This window comes from Oryx dammah, unplaced genomic scaffold (assembly GCF_014754425.2).
Source record: "Oryx dammah isolate SB20612 unplaced genomic scaffold, SCBI_Odam_1.1 HiC_scaffold_18, whole genome shotgun sequence".
Lineage (NCBI taxonomy): Eukaryota > Metazoa > Chordata > Mammalia > Artiodactyla > Bovidae > Oryx > Oryx dammah.
The window spans coordinates 77,767,280-77,790,159 of NW_024070202.1; the positions used below are offsets into that span (position 1 = coordinate 77,767,280).

The 22,880-nt window shown below is 42.0% G+C and overlaps 1 protein-coding gene across 1 annotated transcript in view; it reads right to left on the reverse strand.

Annotated features, from left to right (window-relative positions):
* Nucleotides 1-11,566: 11,566 nt before the first annotated feature.
* Nucleotides 11,567-22,880, reverse strand: part of STK17A (serine/threonine kinase 17a) — a 40,718-nt gene continuing 29,404 nt past the window's right edge. The window contains exons 4-7 of the mRNA XM_040260568.1: nucleotides 17,001-17,127; nucleotides 13,849-13,897; nucleotides 13,582-13,761; nucleotides 11,567-13,129 (exon numbers count right to left, since the gene is read on the reverse strand). Coding sequence (XP_040116502.1) covers nucleotides 12,805-13,129; nucleotides 13,582-13,761; nucleotides 13,849-13,897; nucleotides 17,001-17,127 — 681 coding nt within the window. The 3' untranslated portion in view covers nucleotides 11,567-12,804. The remainder of the gene's footprint in view (nucleotides 13,130-13,581; nucleotides 13,762-13,848; nucleotides 13,898-17,000; nucleotides 17,128-22,880) is intronic.

The window sequence follows — 22,880 nt, forward strand, 5'->3', positions numbered from 1 at the left end:
TTTGCGCTGCTCTGTTCTTTAACAATTATGTGCCGTTCTATTCTCTAACAGCTTTTACTTCCTTTCAGTGTTTGCGGGATTTTTTTCTTGCTATGGCCAAACCACAGAAAACCCAACTGGATCATCTGTTCTGAAGGAAAAGCAAGTAACAATTTTTGTGTAAAATTTGGATTAAGAGGCTTTCCTCTAGTATTATGTAGTGAAAAGATCCTTAATTTCTATTTGAGTCACCATCTGGGGTACTTTTTCCAGTTAAGCATATTTCAGTGTATTTACTTCTTAATGCCTTCATGGCTGATTCTGAACAGGCCAGAATGCAGTCACTGAAGTAGACACTGTCCTTTCTTCCCTTGAATTGGTGCTGTGTACGTGCAGCCCACTACTTCTTGTGTATCTAGCAATCACTGTGCCTCAGCCACGGTCTCCCAGGAATGACCTTGAAGACATCTTGGATAATATACATCATCAGAGGCAAAGGTGACTTTTTACCATCTGAGAAAATGCTCCAAGCCACCACTGGAGAAAGGGCTTCACTAGCATTGTAAGAATCATACACTTGTGAAAACAGCAGATGAGCAATCACAGCCAACAAGTGGCAGGAGGACTCCCACTGGCATTTACTAAATAAGACGCTGCCTGGCCTCCGCTCACAGCAGTTTCCATGATACTGGACCAGCAGAGTTCCAAGCAGTGGTGCGAAAATGACGTAGTAGAAGAGAGGGACCAGTTAGGAATCCAAGAGGCCAGCTGAGTCACTCCTCCCTCTTGGTGGACTGGTGACTCTATCCTTGAGGTCTAAGATTTCAGATATGATGGAGACTGCCTCACAGACAGAAAGAACATGAAAAAAGGTCACAGCAGGGAAAGTGAGCTATACCCCAGAAAGATGATCTGCCCTTTGCCGGTTAGCTGAAGTTACAGTAAAAGCAAGCTCTGGACAGCTAAGGTGGCCAGTGTTAGCATTTTACATGCAGGTTATAGCCATCAGATTTTGGAGTAAGTATATGATTCAACTGTTAAGAGACTGTGCCAAATTATACTGGTAAGACCTGTATGACTTTCAGAAGTCACAGATTTTACTGTCATTTATCCCATTTTTCTGGTTTTGGCTTCCCCCTACTTGTCTTCCAACTATTCACCAATCCAGGGATTTAATAATATCCGCTGAGACAAGGTTCTATCACTCCCAATTTTGGTAAAGTTGTATTCAGCAAAGATGAAACTAAATTACATCCACAGGAAGCTACCAGCACTTGGCAAACAGTGGCCTCTCTCCTCTTCCCAGTGGAAAGGCCAGAGAAATGCTCTCTCAACAGCAGCTTTAGGGCTTTCTGAAGGCAAGCAACCTAGACTGTGGACTCTGGTGTTCTCAGCTTGTCCATATTAAAGATATGAATAAATACCTATCGGTTACCAGTCTTTCAGATGAGGCAGCGTTCCCACTTCTTGTTGGGAGGCTTGGCCAAAGGAGCCCTGATGACCGCGGCAGGGCAGCAAGGAGGTGGAGGGAGGTGAGGGAAACCTCCAGGCTCCACCCACAGGAAGACTCTCGACTCTTCAGGAACCGGTTCGGTTAAAAGTCCTGTCAGGAATGTGTAAAGAGAAACTGACGTTTTATGATCCAGGGTTCAAAAGTGGGAGATGAAATGTTAGAAACATATCTCAGACACAGGTATGTATCACAGACCACATGTGGCACGTTAAACACCTTTCATTATTAAAGAATGATCCTCCAAGGCAGAAGTTATTTTTCTGCCACCACATAACCATTATACTTTTAAATTTGGCTACCTTGCAGTCTTAATATGAAAGTAATTTTTTACTTACAAATTTTTTTTATAAAGTAAGAAACTGTAAAACTATGGGCTTCCCCGATAGCTCAGTTGGTAAAGAATCCACCTCCAATTCAGGAGATCCAGGTTTGATTCCTGGGTTGGGAAGATCCCCTGGAGAAGGGAAAGGTTACCCACTCCAGTATTCTGGCCTGGAGAATTCCACGGACGTATAGTCAGTCCATGGGTTCGCAAAGAGTCGGACATGACTGAGTGACTTTCACGAAAACTATAGGCCAATCTCTCATGACTGTAGTAAAATTCTAAAGACAATGTTAGCAAACGGAGTCCAGTGACATACAGTAAGTGGTACATTGTATTCCTCACTAAGTGTTTTGGTGCCTCCCATGCAGGGCCCTTCTCTACGGGGAGAGTATACTTCCCTGCCAGCCCTCGGTTCACCATGTTTCTTTGTCTCTCCTCCCTAAAGTCCGTAATGTTCCAGATGGCAGCTATTCCCAGGACCTGGGTGCTAGAATAAAGATGACCCAAAATGAGACAGGTAGCCTGAGCGAGAAATAAACCCTTCTAAGTCCTTACAACTGGGGACATTTCCACTCCAGCTTAACTGGACTTTTTACAGTGACTGAGCGGTCTGTTTCAGAAATGGAAGGGTGGTTTCATGTTAGGAGAACCACTGGTATAGTTGATCACATTAGTATAGTTCATCACATTAATAAAAGGCTAAGGAGGAAAGTATATATGCTAATTTTAATACATACAAAAAGGCATTTGACTAAAAATTAAGTATTCATATTAAAAACAAGAGAATTAATGGATAATTCCTTTCTTAAGAGGTGTGTGTGTGTATACATTATATTCTCAAAGCCAACATCTTAACTGGGAAACTGGTAGAGGTTTTTATAAGTTAAGGAGGCATTATATTGACTATTATTTAACATTGTATTGTATCCAGTACAATTAGATATTTTTAAAAAGGCCTAAAACATGAGAAAAGAGTAACACAGTTACTGTTTAGGTAGATGATTTTATATATCTGTAAAACCCAAGGCAATCCATGGATCAGTACTGTGTATTTAGTAAATTAAAACCAATATTCTTCACATAATAATAAATATGTGAAGACACATAAATAATAGAAGAAATAAAGGAGAGCAGACAATATTTAGAATAGCAAAAACTACTTAGGAAAAAACTTATCAAGAAATTTGCAAAACTTAGATGTGGTAAAAGATACTCCCTGAGGTCCAAATGTAGAACTGAACAAAAGACAAGACATACGGTGTTCTTGGATGGCAAGATTCCTCTCCATAAAGATGTCAGTTCTCCCTGACATCTTTATTAATTAATTAGCTTGTCTAACTTTTAAAAGTCCCTAATATTTTTATTGGCCACTTTTAAAAAGTTAGACAGGCTAATTAATTATAAATTCATTTGGAAGTAGAAATAAGCAAAGATAGCCAGGAAATCCCTGCAAAGGAAGAGCAAGGAGGGAAGGTAGTGTCACATCCATTCAAACGTTATCTGTGAATAAAATGATGGTGTGCTGGCACATGAAGAGACAATGCAGTGGAAACCTGGTTACGATAAAGCAGCTCTAAGGCAGAGACAGGGAGGAAGATGTTTGAAAAATGATGCTGGAACAACCTGATAGCCACACACAGAAAAGATGAAATGGAATCCATTTCTCATCATGCAGATTCTAATTGGAACAAAGATCTAAATGTAAAAATGAAACCATCTAGGCACTAGCAAAAAAATATAGGTGAATTCTTTTATAACCCAGAAGTGGAGAAACTTCCTTAACTATGATTCATTGTAAAATAAGGGAAATTGACTATATAAAAACAAATTGCTGCATGTCTAAAAACACCAAAAGACAAAAAGCAAATGATAAATGGGAAAATATTTACAATTTAAATTACGAAAGTTCAATATCCCTAATTTCTAGAGTGAAAGTTGAGAAAACAGTAACCCACGAGAAAAATAGGCAAAAGATACTACAAATTCGCAGAAAAGAAATTCAGGTGACTCAAACATTTAAAAAAGTGGTCAGCCTCACTATTAAAAAGACTACAAATTCAAATTATAGGAAGATACCAGTTTTCTTCTAGCAAATGGGCAATAATCCTCAAATTTGAGAAACTGTTTTCTCAAAAGACTGGGTAAACAGGCGTATTTAAATTGCTGGTTTGAAGACAAAAATGCAACACCTGTAGAAGGGAATTTGATGATATCTACAATAATGTCATGTACACTTACTATTCTATGCAGCAATCCCACTGCACTAAGATTCTATCCCAAAGAAATGCTGGCAAAAATACAAAAATGCCATCAATGTATAGATTATTTAATGCAACATTGCTTGTAATAGCAAAAAACTGTAAACAACCTGAATGTAACCCAACTATCCATCAGTAGAGAATGGGTTACATCAGTTTTGGGATTTCCTTATAATTGAGGAGTCTGTACTCATGAAAAGGAATTTTACATATGCATGTTTATATGTATGTATATATTAGCTTCTACTTTCAAAAAGGAACAATGGAAGAATAGCTAAAGTCAGTACCAGTAGTTACCTTTGGGGAAGTAAACAGCAAGGGGATGTAAGCAGGAAACAAGGATGGAAGCTGTGATTTCCACAAAGTACCTTGTCTTATAGTTGAGACTTTGAAACCATGCTGTTTTGTTTTTACATAATTAAAAAATAAAACTGCAAAGAAAAAAAATCTTTAAAATACTTTTGAAATATTTCTTCTCTGTATGACTCATTTGTTAAAATATACTTAGTGACTTTCTGCCTCAACATCCTTAGTGGGATATATCCTCCTGGCAAAAAAGGAATCCCAAGAAATTTTAAACCACCACTGGCCTAGTGTTACTGTGTGCGTGTGTGTGTGTGTACACACTCATACTCATTCACTGGAGACTTCCTCCTTCCACAAACCTGGCTCTCATAATCTGAGGTGTATTTACTAATTTTCTCAGACCTAAAATACACAGAACCACTGTCAACTCTAAGAAGCAAAACCCCCAGGAGGGACAAGATAAAGACCTTTTCTCTGTTCTTCCCATTAAGCACAGCTAAAACCTGGGCTATTTATCAAAGCAGCAGAAATAACCTGAAAAATGAAAAGGCCGCAGACTAAGGACTAGCTAAGGACTTTAGACCCAAATATTAACACGGCAATGAGTTCCAGTGTTTTCTTTTACCTCATTTTCCCCAGACTAGGTGCTGGTAAAACCAGCAGCCTCAAAACACCGATGGCAGACACCATGGATAAAAACAGGGTCCCAGCTTTCCCCTGTCAGTTGGCACCAGGTGGAGAGCCCAGACTTTTTCCGTTACTCAGCTCTCATGAGGCTGCCCCCGGTCCTCTGCAGGGGTGGTGGCAGAGAAGGCTCAGTGGGGAGCTAGGACTCCATCCCTACCCCGTGATATCCTCTCCCCACCCCTGTGGCATCAGTGGAGGCCACACAGGGAGCCAACCCACACTTCTACACCTACCCACCATTCTCATGGTGTCAATGAGGCCCATGTTCTTCAGACAGTAAAGGGGTACCCTTAACCCCTGCCAGGGTGTCAGAGGCAGCCAAGTGGTGAACCTGGACCTTCACCCTACAATGGGCAGCAGCGAGGAGGCAGCGTGCATACCCCCACTTTGCCCACCAGCATGGTGTCAGAGAAGACATGCTAAAACAGAAGATTTAAACAAGATCTAGAGTCTTTTAACATAAGACCAAGTGTCCAGTATAAAGAGAAAATTGTATTTTTGTATACCAAGAACCAGGAAAATCTCAACTTAAAAAGAAGGATCAGGAACTTAGAAATTACCTAATCTGAACCAAGAGAACAGTCCAAAAATAGTACATGGGAGTCTATAATAAAAATATCCAGCATTCATGTCACTGGAAATCCCAGGAGAGAAGATAAGGGTGGGGCTGAAAAAGCATTTGAAAGAATTAATGGCTGACAAGTTTCCAAATGTGGCAAAAGACATAAACCTATACATTTAAGAAAATGGGTGAAACCCAAACAACATAAACCTATGAAATCTATGATGAGACAAACTTCTGAAAAATAAAGGCAAAGAAAAAAGCTTGAGAGTAGCAAGACAGAAATACCACCTTACCTACCCTGGAAAGATAACCCAGGTGAAAGATGTCTCCTCAGAAACCGTGGAGGACAGAAAAACAGCACAGAATTATTCAAATGCTAAAAGAACTGTCAACTCTGAATTCTGTATCTGATATAATTATCCTTCAGGAATGAAGGGAAAATAAAGACATTCCAGATGATGGAAAGCAAAAACAGATCTGCTGACTGCTGCTGCTGCTAAGTCGCTTCAGTCGTGTCCGACTCTGCGACCCCACAGACGGCAGCCCATGAGGCTCCCCCGTCCCTGGGATTCTCCAGGCAAGAACACTGGAGTGGGTTGCCATTTCCTTCTCCAATGCATGAAAGTGAAAAGTTAAAGTGAAGTCACTCAGTCATGTCTGACTCTTAGTGACCCCATGGGCTGCAGCCCACCAGGCTCTTCCATCCATGGGATTAGACCTACCTTAAAAGAGTGACTAAGGGAAGTTCTTGAAATAGAAAGGAAATGCTTAAAAGAAAAAAAAGTCTTAGAACATCAGGAAGGAAGAACAATAGAGCAAAAATGTAGAAGAATTGATGCTTTTGAACCGTGGTGTTGAAGACTCTTGAGAGTCCTTTGGACTGGAAGGAGATCCAACCAGTCCATCCTAAAGGAAATCAGTCCTGAATATTCATTGAAAGGACTGTTGAAGCTGAAACTCCAATACTTTGGCCACCTGATGTGAAGAACTGACTCATTTGAAAAGACCCTGATGCTGGGAAAGATTGAGGGCAGGAGGAGAAGGGGACGACAGAGGATGAGAAGGTTGGATGGCATCACCGACTCAGTGGACATGGGTTTGGGTGGACTTTGGGAGATGGTGATGGACAGGGAGGCCCGGTGTGCTGCGGTTCATGGGGTCGAAAAGAGTTGAACACGACTGAGTGACTGAACTGAACAGGTAAATATGATAAACGGTCCTTCTCTTTGAGTTTTCTCAATTGTTTGATAGTGGAAACAAAACATATAACATTGATATAATACTTTACCCAAACTGGTAAAATGTTGATACCAACCCATTTTTGTTGAGATTGAACAGTTATGTATATAAATTGTGGTTACAGGAAACTACATGTGATAAAAGGGTTTTGTTATTGAACTACAGCTACATAAGATGTGTCTGTACTATCTTGCCAACTCCCTGTAAGTCTGTAATTATTTCAAAACACAAAGTTTTTAAAGATGTAGGACGAGGACATAGAATATGTTGCTTTGAAGGGGGCACGGATGACGGATAATCCTTCCCTCCTGAGTGATTTCTACTCTCTGAGGATTAAACATCTCTCTTCCTAAGTATCTTGATTTTTTTTCTTCTAGGTATATTTCTCTCACAGTTTATTAGAAAGCTGGTCACTTTATAATATAATGTTAGAGAACTAACATGATACTAATTCTCATGAAAACCCATCACAGTATATCAACAGTAAGCATTTTTATGTAAAAAGTCATACTATTTGCTGGTAACATATTTAGTAAAAATAGTTTAGTTTTAGGAGATAAAAACTCACTTATTTTAATAAAAACTGTAAGAAGGAATGCAAAGTACTAAGATTCTTCTGTCATGTAAAATAAACTGTTCCCCAAAGGACTGTGTCAGTACTGGTTTGAAACAGGAAAATCTCCCGTTTAAAATATGTTTAGATGACAATAGCCAGGGGGTTGGCAGACTTATTCGGAAAGGGGCCAGATAGTATCTATTTTAGGTTGATTAGGCCCTAGGATATCTGTTGCAGCTACTCAACCCTGTGAAAGCAGCTGCAGACAATGTAAACGAATGGGCTGTGTTCCAAGAAAGCTTCATTTATCAAACACACCACAGGGCATAAGGCACCAACCTCTGTACCAGCCTAATCTCAGGATACTTATCCTCCAGTTATTAAAAAAAGATCCATCCACAATCTAGCTACACTGAAATAATTTTCAGATATCATTATTTTGTGAACGTTATCTTAAGATGTAGCCAGAGGTAGACGCCATTGCAGCAAAAGCCCTAGAAAGCACAATGATTCTATCCTTGTTTTGTCAGCAGCTGTAAGATCTCGGGCAGATCACACATTCTGAGATTCTATCACTTCATCTCTACTTAGAATTAGAGGAGGGAGTGTTATTCCTTCCTAATTTTGGTATTATGAATGTCGGCAGAATTCCTTCCAGTCTTAGGAACAAAACTTTAGACTGAGACTTTAAATGAAGAGTTTCAGAAGAAAGGTACACTCATTTTTACTTGAATAATTTATAACGTAGGTCTGATTAAGCACAATGAGCTAAAACTTACCACTGGAGGATTAGGAGCATCAAAAACCAAAACTGACAATATCTTCAAATTACAGCATACACAGGAATAAAGTTAGCAAAGGATGTACAAGGTCTCTACACTGAAAAATATTAAACAATGTTGAGAAAAATTAAAGTGAAATAAGTAGGAATACACACTATGTTGTTTTTTCTAGTTCCTTTGCATTTTTGAACAATCTTAGAAGGAATTGGAAGTCCTGTTGTACTTGACATCAGGACTTACAAAGTTCTGACAAAAAAGATAAGCAAATAGATTAATGAAAAAGAAGAGTGTGCATAAGTAGGTCCACAGACATTATGGTCAGATGGTTTTAGACAGTGACACCAAAAACCAAAAAAGGGAAAATTGCTGTGATAAATGGTGCTGGAAGAAACTAAATATTCATATGGAAAACAAAAGATATTTGACCCCTGTGTGTATGTTAGTTGCTCAATCGTGTCTGACTCTGTGACCTCATGGACTGTAGCCCACCAGGCTCCTCTGTCCATGGAATTCTCCAGGCAAGAATATTGGAGTGGGTTGCCATTTCTGACCCCTACCTAATAACAAAGGGGAAATTTTTTTAATTCAAAGTGGATCATGGACCTGAACACAGAAGTTAAAACTGTAAAGCTTAAAAAAATATTCCTGACTTTGGGGTTGGTAAAGACTTCTTACAGAGGACACAAAGTATTAATCATAAAACAAAAATTGATGATTTGGACTTCACTAAAGTTAAAAGCACCTTCTCATCACAAGACATGTGAGAAAACAGACAACTTATGGCAGGAAAAAATGTCTACCATAAATCTTACAAAGGACTTATATCCAGGACTTGTATCTTAAAAGATTATCACAAGTCACTATCCAATTAAAAAGGGCAAAAAACTGGTTCAAACAAGTGAAATATCTGTTCATTAGTCATCACGGAAATGCAAATTAGACCACCTTGAGACACCACTACATACCCATGAGAACGGCTAAAATAAAAGATAGCCAACACTAAATTGAAGCAACCAGAACTCTCATATTTTGTTGGCAGGAATGGAAATGAACAATCACTTTGGAAATGGTCATTTTCTCAAAAAGATGGATACACAGCCATCTATCCTGTGGCCTAGAAATTCTATTAAATCTAAAAAGAATGAAAACGTGTCCATAAAAAATTCCTAGGCAAGAATATCTATAGCAGTTTTATTCATAGTAGACAAAACCTGAAACAGACCTGGGGTCCATGAACAGAAATATGGTTTTACATAAACCGTGGTGTGTGCAAACAGCACACGGCTGATACAGCTGCCTGTGTGGATGAGTCTCAGTCACCAGAGTCAAAGCCACACCGGGGGGACACGCCATATCATTTCCCTCTATGTGAATATATTCATTTGTCAGGCGCGAGAGAGGCTGCTATGGATTTAGAGCCGTCCATTTTCATTACCTGTAGATTATATCCCCCTTCCTACAATAAAATAGCTAAGGCTCTTGAGATTAACATTTTTAATCTGGCTCTTTTAGTTTTGTAACAAATTGAAGGTCAAGTGCTAGATGATCTTTAACAGTTTTGGCTATCTTATTTTTATCAGTCTAATTCAAAACCCTCCAAGTGTGAGCTTAAAATGTACTCAGGATTGGTTTGTTGGTACCTTGGGATGACCCATGTCGGTATCCAGGGAGCATTGCTGGCTCAGGCCTCCGTGGACAGAGCCACACAGCACCCACCTCTTGTCCAGCTTCTCGTAGTGACCTCTTCTCTTCTACGCTTTCTTCCAAACTGAAGTCCATAGGAAAAGCTTAAGATATACCACAATTAGCATCTGACCTCTCTCTGTAACTACTGGAGAAAGCCATAGTCTACTATTCAGGTGAAAACAAAATGGAACATTAGGACACAATTTCCCAACTGACTGAAACCACTTGTACATTTTGCATAATTCATAAGCAACTCATCAAGCTAAAATATAATGTTGAATTTTACTATAATTAAAACTGGATTTCTAAACTACATGGATAACTCAATAGTCTAGTTTAGTCCTTTGTAAACTAGTGAAAAGAAATAATTAATATGAACAGCTTTAGGTAAGTGCTGAGCTATTTGGTAAATAAAGTAATGGAAAGGTTTGGTCCAAAATTGTGAAGACTGAATGCTCTCCTTACATTACAGAAACCGAAAAGTGTCGATACATCCTTTACCAGTGTGCTCTAAAGAAGCTGTACAATTTCTCACTTCAAGACACAAAAGCAAATATTTAAGAAAGATATTAGCAAAATACCCTACGAATTCAAACGGTTGACTTGACACTGTTGCTTCCATCACAGGCAGGCGTGATCTAGGCAGCTGGAGGCGCTTGAGGATGATACTGTTGGAACTGAATGAAGCCTGACATACATTCAGAGCCATTCAGGTTTCTGCGACCCAATAAAATAATTGGTACTGGGCTTTAAAAATAACAAAGCATTGTATAAACCTGACCTTTTAAATGCATCAGACCTATCAGAAAGATCAAAGAAACTTACCCTTATATGCTAAAGTAAAAATATGCTAATTAAAAAAAAAAGGCACAAAAGCAGCTAAGGATAGTAGTGTACTACAAGTGACAGAGTGTCCAGCTAAAAGAAAATACTTCTTTTCTCTTTTACAAATACAGCAATTAAATGTATTCATTATGGATACAATTTTAAAACTGTTTGGAAAAAGTCTATAAACTGTGGTCCACATGATTCTGATTTTAAACCTGAACAAATCCATCAAGTATAAAACCGCATTGTTCAAATACTGGGTATTTTTTTTCTCACCTATTTTTTTCGGAGATATTTATAAAAATTTGACTAAAATTATAATTTACCTCAAGACTTACCTGAGACTTAGCATTGCGGCCGTGTGTTTTCACTAAAAACTGCCACTGCAGCAGAATTTCCTCTTCCTCTTTCTAGAGCTTGTTTAGAAATGCTTGTTTCTAGGAAACTGTACAAATCAATATACCAATTTAGTGAGAAAACAGTGCAACCCAAGGGTTCGAAGTACCTAATCAGTTTCATCAGATGGTATTGGAACAACAGAGGCTGCGATGCCCACATGGCAGGACTGGGAGCCCACGGAGACCAGGCATGTCCAAGTCCAGCCTGGTACCCTGCACGGACCTAAAATAAGATGGCTCGGTGCCCCCTTCATCCGGATGCTGACAGCTGAGCAACCAGGCTGGGAAGAGAGCATTCTATGATTCCCTGGCAGACTGTGTAGGGACCGGCCTGAGTAGTTCACAGTACAGAGCACACGTGTACACACGGCATACGGGTCACAGACAGGTTGTATTAATCTGATACTAGGACCTAATACAAGATAAATAAAGACTCTCAGACTGTTCCATGTAAGAAGGATATTTAGTTGCTTTAAGTTATACAGCATCCACTTTTACATTTGCATTTTTTAATGCAATAGGAATTTACTGTTCACTGTGGGGCCCAGATACAGTTGAAGTAGTCAACCCTAAATAAATGCTACTGAGTATATTCAAAGTCTTTTGGGGACATGGAAGGGTATCTCCCTAATGACCAAGTCTCCAAAGTCAAACTGCTTATGAACAAAGTAAAGGTTTAGAAATATTCTGGCTTTTTGTAAGTTTTCCCAATATAGCTTGGGGGCTAATACAACTCAGCAGAAGTAGAGGCTCAATGGTCAGCATGAATATGCTTTGTTATTTCTTCTCCCGACACCTAGGGATTTTATTAACAAAAACAGCATCATACCATCTTCTCACTGACCAAAGCACCATTGTGTTGATCCGATCATGTAAGCAGTGACTCTCCTAAGAGACCAAAGTGACAGTCCTAGGCAGGGATGCGCCTATGAAGGAAGGCGTGACGAAGGAGACGCAGGCCGACACTGGTGGAGTATCATAGGATGACTTAACCTTGGCCTTAAAAACCATAACCATTTCAGAGGTGAAAAGTCACACCACTCTTACTAGTGATGCTGAAGACAAACAAATTGGCCAAGGTTTCTCATTGATGGGGTGACAAGCATTAGAGAAAAAAACAGACAACAGAAGCCAAATTAAATCAACATAAAGCAGTAATATATAAATAAAACATTTTTAAACTAGTGGATTTATTCTAGGTCTCAAAAATTTGGAAAATACTTAAAATCTTACTCCCTCTAAAAAAACCCAAAGTGAAAAAGTATCAATTTTAGTAAAGGTATCAACATATATATATATGCAGATATACATATGAATAATGCAAAACAGATTTACACAGGTGTTAATTTTGGCACTTTTACTTGGATTTTTATAGAAAGTGAATACAGATGTCTTTGCATACAAATTATCATTCTGGAGAAGCAGGATGCAGAAATAAAAGGTTCAAACATCTCCCTTCTTAAAAAGAACATTGAAAAAGGTAACTTCACCCGGGAAGCCTCCTCCTTGGCCACTTGATAAATCTGGCTTGATTTCTCTCACTCTACAAGTTTGACAAAGTTACTTTAAGTTTCTATCACTGATACCTGGTCATCCATTTTCAGTCCATGTACCATTTGGTCAGAAGTCCATAAATAATGTTTCCAATGTAGAAATGTTAAAGTTCTAAAGGGAAATACTGCTCAGTAGATAAAATCTCCTGGAATGTCTTGTAGCAAAGGTTCCTCAAATTTAAATCGTTTGGAAATGGCCTTTTGCTCCATTTTCTCTTTTTCAGACTGTCTGCATTGTCCTAAAGTATATGAAGTAACTACAATTAGCTCCTCTGTTAGGACGGATTCCTCGGTTTCTGGCTTCTGAGTATCTGAATTACTTTCAGACACAGGATCTGCTTCCTGGAGGGCATGTGCTTCTTCTAAGGCCCCTTTGACCTTGAACGCAGGCTCGTGAACACCACTCCGAGTCAGCCATGGGTGTTTCAGACACTCCTCTGCAGTGGCACGATCTCTGGATAGGGATACACAGTTTACACTTAAGACAAGATGGCTTAAAACTTCAGTCGTAAATCAGGCCTAAGGGATTATATTTGGGGACATATGAAGAGCTGGTAAAACTCTTTCTGTAGTTCCTGAATTAAACGCAGTTTTAGCATTTGCTTGCAAAAACCATTCCCCACAATGCTGAAAAATAGTATTTTAAGCAAGTTATCTCTGAAAAGCCCCCTTGAAAGACGAAGAACAGATGGAAAATATCTGTTACACTGAGGTGCTTTTCACATTTTCTGAAAACATTTTCATTTCTGCCACTTTTCTTTCAACAGACATAAAAAGCCAAAGATTTTAATCTGGTTTTATGTCTATGTTTTCATGTCTTCATTTTGGGGTTTCAGTTGCTAATCTGCTTTTGTTCAGAGTAGATGGCTCAAAAATTGATAAAGATCAGTATTGACTAATACTTACTCAGGTTTCTTAACTAAAAGTGTCTTGATGAAGTCAACAGCTGACTCAGACACAACATTAAATTCTTCCTCAGAATAACTTAAATTCATCTGTGAGATGTTGAGGAAAGTTTCCTGTTTATCATCGCCCAGGAAAGGTGATATTCCTGTCAGCATGACATATGCTAACACTCCAATGCTCCTAAATCAGAGTGAAGAGGTAAGAAAAATCAGTATCAGATTCATTTCTTTAAACTGATTTGATCAATTTTTCATCAATGATTCTTACCACATATCTGTTGCCGTGCTGATAGGATCATAACTGAGAACTTCAGGAGCTAGTAGCAGAAACAAAAGAAAATATTTAGTTTTGTGGAAAAATGTCAAATTTGCTGTTCGAGATAAAAATTTAAATACTCAAAACTATATGACATTATCAAGGTTTGGGCTAAAATGAAGTAAGTTCACAGTATAAATCAAACTAATATGAATTAGTGTAAAGTCTAACTAGACATTTGTAATTAACTTGCTTAATTCCCTTTTGTACTTCTAACCTCCAATGCTGGATCCTAGCAATTAAAAAAACAAAACTTGAATACATAAATACTACCATATAAAGTGGTAACTTACTCCCCCACCCCCTCTATCTAATCAAGCATCAGCTCTAACAGGTTCCTGCTTTTAAATCTTGCCTTGAGTCTGTAGTACTTACCCCCAGACCCCTTTTGGACCTGCCTCTGATCTACTCTAAGCCGTGGCTGGAGTGAGCCTTTAAAATGCCCGTAACTCAAAGTTAACAAGGGTAGAAAACACCCTGGGCATCTTCAGATGACATGCATCACGCGCAGAAAACAAGGACCGCTCCGCGGGGTTGAGAAAGCAGTCTGCTTTGCTGCGGTCTAACTAGACCGCTGCCACCCAGACAAGGCAACGGAAGGGAAGTGTGTGAGGCCACAGGGGAAATTCAGGAAAATCCTCCTTGGAAACTACTCACTGATACAGCCAGTCAACCCAAAGATGATTTCTTTTTCATGAGTATACAGATAAGAAGGCCAGGCTATGGCAAAGACAGTTAAGAACTGAATCCATTTAAAAACAGATCAAAGACTAAAAAAACTGTGGTAATTACAATAAGAAAGGGAATGAAAATGTTTCAGGGAAAACCAAAACACTCAAAGTGGCACATGCATTAATAGCTGGGGTCAAACCTGCCCCCGAATATGAGGGGAGGAGGTGGGGGAGGGGGAGGATATGAGGGGGAGAAGTGGGGAGGGCTGATTTCCTCAACTCCTATCTGAAGACGCAAAGCTGAGAAACAGATTATGAATATTACTTCAACGTTTCAAAAGAAACTACTAGGAAATTTAAAATCAAATGCATAAAATCCAAATTACTGGACGGGAAAAAGTAAAACAGCCAAGAGAGCAGCAGATGGTGGGCAGAGGGGGAGGAGGTAACACTGGTTACTTTTCTGAGTGTTTCTGATGTGCTCAACACTGACAGAAGACCATCACTGGGCAGATCAATGAGGCAGCACTTGCACAGCCTTGTTTCATGGACAGAGAGGCGTGTGGCACAAAGCGGCTTGGGTACTGAGGTCACAGGGCTCACCAGCGTGGAGCAGAGCACACCAGGGCAAAGGCGGCTGGGGCAGTGGCGGCTCCAGCTCCCCTTTAAAGGGCAGGCCAGCGGAAGGCAGGCAGGAAAGCCCTCACGTTTCTCTGTACTATATCCTGGATCATTTTCCGTTTTTCCCAACTGGGCTTATACTGTTTTTTTTATAATAAAGTTTTATTTTTTTGGAGGGAAAAAAGCTCTTGATAGAAAATTGAGAATTTACCACAGAGCAGAAAACATTGGAAAACAAGCAAACAAAGCCCAAAACTCATTCAGTGCAATAATTCCTGCTGGCATCTTAGTCCATAGCCCTTTAGTCTGCAGTCATCTGTGTTTCTTCTACTTTACAAGGCCACCCACTAACTGCTGGCTAACACATCCGGCTACTTGTCCTGAAGCAGCACATTAAGCCACATTCCTAACCCTTACACTGTGGTCATGAGGCATTATCAGTCAGCACACAGGAAATTAAGTGTTCTAGTCCACCAAAAAACCCCAAAAAACCAATATTTGAATGGTGTTTTCCTGCCTGTGATATCTTTTATTACTTAATAAAGGGTCTGCTGTTTCAAATCACAGGACTTTAGAAAGCAATTTAAAATTTCAAATTATTTTTTGTGCTATCTATTAAATAAAAAGCCCTATTGGCTTTGTTTTTCTCAACCCTAACTGTGCCCTGGGGCTTTCTGGATGCCCTGGAATCCTTTTTCCCTTTCTACATAGCACTCTCCTTTCTCATTCTATTTTTTGCCAAGCTTCCAGGTCTTCTAGGAGGAGACTCCCCATCCTCTTCACACCTCTGCCTGAAGGCAAACCTTTCCCCCCAGACAGGGCCACAGTCTTCTCTCTCATCTTCAGCTCTCACCCGCGGCCACAAAAGCCATCCTCATCCTTCCAGGGCTGCCATCATCCCAGGCAGCTTCCACAATGACCTGTGGGATCTGACCCCTGGTCTAAAGAAGCTGAACTTCCAGAGCTATATCCAAGGTCTTGTCATCACAGAGCCGTTTCTACTCAGATTTTAAATAAAACTGTAATCCCCAGTCACAACCTTTAAATTATTTCACTGCTTTGCTCTTCTATAGAAATCTCTTTTTTAAACCTCATTCAAACCACTAATCCCTCTGTGCTCCACCTTTCTTCTTGTCTATCAAAAAAAAGGTTAGTTTACTTTATCTACCAACCTAGAAGCCACGGGTCATGACCTGAACAGCTCTCTCCTTTCTCCTTCTGCCAGGAGCTTTCAGCTCTGTATCAACGTAGCAGAATACCCGGTATTTCCCACACACGTGCAATCACAGGCCTTGCAATGACTTTCACGATGTTTATTACCAACTTGAAGTTCTTAACAGGTCCTTTACTTGTTCAATATCCTTCCACCCTCAGATAACCTGATATCCTATACTGCTAAGTGAAGTGAAAGTCGCTCAGTCTTTCTTTCTCTCTTTCTATCTCTCTTCGACCCCGGGGACTGACTATACATTCCACGGAATTCTCCAGGCCAGAATACTGGAGTGGATTGCTGTTCCCTTCTCCAGGGGATCTTCCCAACCCAGGGATCGAACTCAGGTCTCCTTCATTGCAGGTATTCTTTACCAGCTGAGCCACAAGGGAAGCCCACTCCACTTAGAATGAAGCACCAATTTGGTACCTTACTCTTTAAAGTTTTCCGTTTTTTTAACTCAAAGGAAGGGCTCTCTGACAGCAGAATTTCAACACAGTGGATGGCTGGCCCCACCACTAATCACACCACACGTGAGCTCCCCAGCGAAGGCGATGCCTGTCCCTAAACAGAAGACACACCCCGCTCTGACAAATACTCACCCACATACTCAGGAGTGCCCATGATCTCTCGGAGTTCTTCGCTCTTCTTCATTATTCTCGAAAGACCAAAATCCACTATCTTAATGTCACCCAGTGGAGATTCACTTGTCAGCAGAATATTCTGAGGCTAAAAAACGACACCCCCAAATTAATAAATCATGATTGTGTATGAAGAGCAAAAAGAATAGGTAGCCTGTAAAGCATACAGATTTTACCTGTGGAACTGAGAGTGAGAAATTTACCAGTGGACAGTCATTCATTAAACAGTTCTGCTTACAGCACACTTCCTATGTGTAAGGCAGGAGGCTTCGTACTGTCTCTTCTCTGATGCTAGCTTCTCCTCAGTACATAAACATGCATCTATTCCTATCTTAAAAACCAAACCACTTATTAAAAGAAAAAACCCTCCCCTATGACCTGAATCTCCCTTTACCCAATCCACTCCCTCCCTCAAAGCTCGGCTGTTGAAAGCAAGGTCACTTCGAGCACTTCTCAAGCCAGCTGAATCGGGATTTGCCCCCTCAGCTCAGTCTGGTCTCACTAAGGGTACATTATCTTTAACAGCTGAAGGCCCACCACATCCGGGTGTCCTGCAGGCACTATTTTGCAGGCACTCACCGCTGGACAATCAGGAACTTGTGGACATCCTTACAGTCCCTCTTGGATATACCCCTCCTTCTATGGATCCCTCTCTATAAATCCTTTTCTTGGGATTTCTTTGTCCTCCTTTTAAGTATTGGTGTTGCTCAAGATCTCTTGCTGACTGACATTCTCCTGACACTCTGCATTCTACTTCTGAGCAACTTTATCTACCAGCAAAGCTTCAGTCCTCTCCAGACTCACAGCACCAATTAAAATCAGATCTTTTCAGCTGGCTGAAATGTGCCACACCTTCAGCTTCTGCCTCGGGGCAAGGCCTTCAATGCAGTAAACACTTCTGGTTACAGATCCCTGTCTCAATGCCCAAGTCAAACAGTGGGAATCATCATAAAATTCTGTCTCCATTTTCTACCACTGTCAGATCGAATGAAGCCACCAGTCACGCTCATTCTAGTTCCTAGACCTCAGCATCTCCTCCGCTTAAAGTTTGAGATTTCATTATTTCCTACTTGGACACAACCCTGCGTCTCTAGTTTTCCCTACCTTCAGGCCATCCTTTTCATACAATAATCTTCCCATAATGCAAGTCTGATCACGATATTCTCCCTATGTTGTCCAGCTGCCATTCTTCAGCAACACACAAAACTCCAATGGAGTGGGGGTAGGGGGTGGATGCACATGGTGATGGTGAGCACTACCCAAATCCACAGGATCAATAAGCTTCATATTCCTGGAGCCATTTTCACTCATTTGAAGAAGACACTTTGGCGTGAAAAGTCAAGCAGATATATTATGGACTAGAATGTAAGATTCATTAGAATTTTTTAAAATAAAGTATGAGATGTGAAAGACTTTATATTTGCTTCATAAAGGGTCTGCATTTACTGTCTTTCGTTATTAAGAATATTTCCAAACATAAATTGAGAAGCGTGCATACTTAGTCATGTCTGACTCTTGGCGACCCCATGGGCTGTACCTGCCAGGCTCCTCTGTCCACAGGATTCTCCAGGCAAGAATAATGGAGTGAGTTGCCACACCCCGCTCCAGGGGCTTCTGTGGGAATCTGTTCCCAATAGATCGGGCTGTAGTCCCTAAACAACACACACGGTACACACCTCGGGCCTCACCTCTGCTTGGGAAGCCCCTTTCTGCACTGCCTGACAAATTTATCCTAGCCTCTCACTCCAGGCACAGTGCGTGGGTCTCCTCTGCAAAGGCTTATACAAGACGAACTGCTCTACAGTAATTTCCTATTTCCCCCGTCACACCTGTGCTCTCCAGGGTGGTACTGATGGTCATCCGCCTTCCCTTCCACTCACACCTGGCTGCTCCATCCGACTTCCATCTTCTCGTCTGCGGCCCGGGTCACTAGAGGGCTGGGGTGCTCTTCTGCGCACCCTCTCAGTGGCACCCGACACTATTGCTCCTTCCCTGTTTGTGAACTCCTTTTCTCCCGGCTCTCCTCCCAACTTCCGGCTGCTGCCATCTCCTCTGTTGTTGGTCTCCCGTTAGCCGCCCGCTAATCGCCGGGTCCCCAGAGCCTGACCTGGTGGCGCCTTCGTCCCGTCACCCCACTCCTGCCACACAGCGCCCACCCGCATCACAGGTGGAACTGTCACCCGCAGCTCAGGAGTCACCATCCTCATCTCTGGCTCAGATCTCTTCAATCAACTCCTACCTAACCTCTCCCCTCTGATGTCTCAGAGGCACCTCAAATTCTGCAAGCTCCAATCAGACCCACTCCTATTTTCCTCCCAAGTCAGACTCTCCTACCCCTCTGTGGGCATCTCAGTTGATGCTCTTCGCAGCCGCCAGGACACAACACTGAGAAGTATCTCCATCTTTCTTCCCTCTCCCTGCTCTGCCTTCTAGCTATTCTGTCACCATATTCTACTGCCTTTAAATCCTAGATGCAGGCATTTCCAGACTTTTTCTTCTCTCCCACCACAGGTTGCTAACTCCAGCTACAATCACTGTTTGCTTAGTTGCAACAGAAAACCGCCCGGACTGCAGCCAGCAGGGTCCTTGTCCTCTGTGCCATGCCTACACCCTTTCAGTAGCTGTCCCCAGCTCCTACAATAACCTCCCCACTGCTCACTGGGGTCCAGAAGCCCCTAGCAGGGCGAGCTCCGGCCCGGCTCCCCAGACTCCTCACGCATCTGCTTCCCGTGATCAGGCAAAGTCAGGCTCTGGGACACTGCCAGCCCCTCACACCTGCGCTGCTCTCTCTCACAACAGCATCTCGGTACACTGCCCGTCCTCCACCTAGAGCACTCTTCTCTGTTCTGCTTCGCCTCCTGTCAGCTTGCTGAGAGGACCTAGCACGGGAGGGAAGCAGTGTCATGAAGGGCTGTGCTACGACACAGGAAGCTGAGGTCAGATGGGCCCCCTCTTTAAAAGGGGTCGTAGGGCTTCTCTGGCAGGCCAGTGATTAAGACTCTGCGTTTCCAATGCAAGCAGTGCAGGTTTGAGCCCTGGTCAGGGAACTAAGATTCCCTGTGCTCCATGGCCAAAAAAAAACCTCTGAAAAGGCATTTAAAAACAAACAACAACAACAAAAATTTAAGGAAAAGGTATCTTACTGTTGACCCAACCATCCTGCCTACCCTTCTCTACTATGAGAGTGCTTTAGGTCTATCACAGTTTGGATTCAGAAGCGGTGAGTGGGAAGAGTCTACAGCTTGGTGGCATCTGTAGACTACAGCTTGGCAGTCTACAGCTTGGTGGCATCACCAGGCTCAGGGCCCCACCCTCGGCAGACAGGCACTGGTATTCACTGAGTAAATGAAAAGAAGAAAGGGAACTCTACAAAAAAGCCCTGAGAGGGTCTCTACTGTGTCAGGACAGGTGGTAACATGACTATGAACAATAAGCCCTTACTGTCCTGAGTTCCTAATCAGAGGAGAAACAGATGGGCCTGTCAGGCTCAACTGACTCTGCTGTGCTTCATTAAGTACTGCAGTCCACAAAGCGTATGGGCACTAAATGAACAAGAGGAAGGGATTCTACCTTGGAGAGTTCCAGAGGAGGCCAGGGAGCAGACCCTGAAGGGGAAAAAGGACTTCACCACTGACTCAGCCAAGTTTCATGGACTGCCTAGTGAGCTGTGACCAGGGGAAATGGCAGAAAACAAGATGTGTTCCCCGTTCCAACAGGGTCAAATAAGTACCAATAAATAGTACAACTCCGGGTAATTTTTAGCTCTACAGAGAACCCATAGTGGGTAAAGGGTGACAGCATGCCTCGCAAGTATGTTTGAGTATGGATGCTATGAAGGCTTCCTGAAGGAAGCAGTATTTGAAGGGAGACAAATGTTAAGAAGGAGCCAGTCATGGTGGAGCATCTCGGGGTTGGGGGAGGCAAAAGGAAGAACTGCAAGGTGCAGACAAACACAGCGGTGAGAGGCAAGTGTGAGGCTGGCAGGAAATGGGGTTGGGGGCAGGACCCGCAGGGCTCTGCGGGCCATTCGGAAGCACCTGGCAGGAGGCAGAGCGAAGGGAGGGTCAAGAGGGCATCCAGGGAAGACAGACCACAGGCCCAAGGGCAACAGGGAGCCATCCTACAGCACGGCGCGTGCAGTGGCTGCCAGATGCACGCCTGCGACCGGGAACGGCCTTTTAAAACACGTGCCTTTGGCCTGTTTTTAAAGGCCCCCAGAGGGAGAGATGGAGAAGGCAATGGCACCCCACTCCAGTACTCTTGCCTGGAAAATCCCATGGACGGAGGAGCCTGCTAGGCTGCAGTCCATGGGGTCACTAAGAGTCGGACATGACTGAGCGACTTCCCTTTCACTTTTCACTTTCATGCATTGGAGAAGGAAATGGCAACCCACTCCAGTGTTCTTGCCTGGAGAATCCCAGGGACAGGGGAGCCTGGTGGGCTGCCGTTTATTGGGTCGCACAGAGTCGGACACGACTGAAGCGACTTAGCAGTAGCAGCAGCAGAGGGAGAGAGACAGGCAGGTGTGATGAAACATGGAATGAAAGAAAAGAGAAGACATCTCACACGTTAGAGGCAAAACGCACAGGCCATTGTGAGTGATGACATGCAGGAACACAAAAGGAGCTCCTGTCATTCGTGGACTGATCCGCCAGGTCCACAGACAGGACCGTCTGTTCAGTTTTCTCAGGACCACCCAGGACAGCTGGAAAGTCAATCTGGAGAGAGAGCAAGGCCAAGGACAGGGCTTTGGGGCCAAGAGCACACGGGAAAGATTAAGCATGACACAAACAAGAGGAAGTGTGTATGTGGCCAGGATGAAGGCTTGCTGATAACTACGTTTAGGGGACACAACGAGAATCTAGGAGGAGGAGAAGCTGGTCTGAGAGTGAGAACTCAGGTGTAACATCAGAGGAGGGGAGCCATGAAGAATCGCTCCATCAAACAGGACAAAAGGAAGAACGAGGACCATGAAGGAACTTGGAGAAGGTAACTTTCGGTAAAGTTGTGGGAGAAAAAACTAGCTTATAGTAGGTGGAAAAATGAATGGAGAGGCTAAGAGATACAGGACCGGTTGTTTTGGCTTAAACATCTCCTGATCCCCTTGAAACCAGTGCTGTCCTGTTACAGAAAGGTCATATGAGTCCCAGAACGCAGCTTAAACTTACCTAGCACTCATATTACAAAAAGTAAAATGAAATGGGTGAAATTAAATATATTCATTTAACTCAATTTATCTAAAAGTTCATACCTTTAACAGGTAACTAATATACAAAATTATTGAAATATTTTACTTTTTTTCACACCAAGTCTCAGAGCTCTGGTGTGGATTTCACACTTGGAGCCCATTTCAGTTCGGCACCACACAGCCAGTGGCACTGGATTGATGGTGCAGCCATAAACTCCTTAAGAGGGGGAAAAAGATTCAAACGACACCCCAAGAAATGGTCAGAGAATTCTGAGTGTCTCTTACTCAATGTGCTAATTATTACCACTATGCAATTAATGGAATGAGGTTATTCTGAAAACAAATTCATAGAATAACTAAGGCTTTTCTGCCTATAGTGAAAAAAACCGTACCGTGGCCAGTATTATCTCTTATTTTGAATAAAAACCTGTTTTGTTTTTTAAACTACAAAAAGTTTGGCTACAGTAAACACCTGAAACTGAATAAAAAACTAAAACAACAAATTGCTGTCACTACAGAAGTCTCCATTGCAGAGGCGTGCTCAACGGTTATAAACACCCAAACCAGGTAAAGCACTCTCCTGCCCCCAAAGATTGAGAAGCTTAAGTGACCAGTGTTAGAATCAACTTCTCTTTTCAATGAGGTTTTGGTAA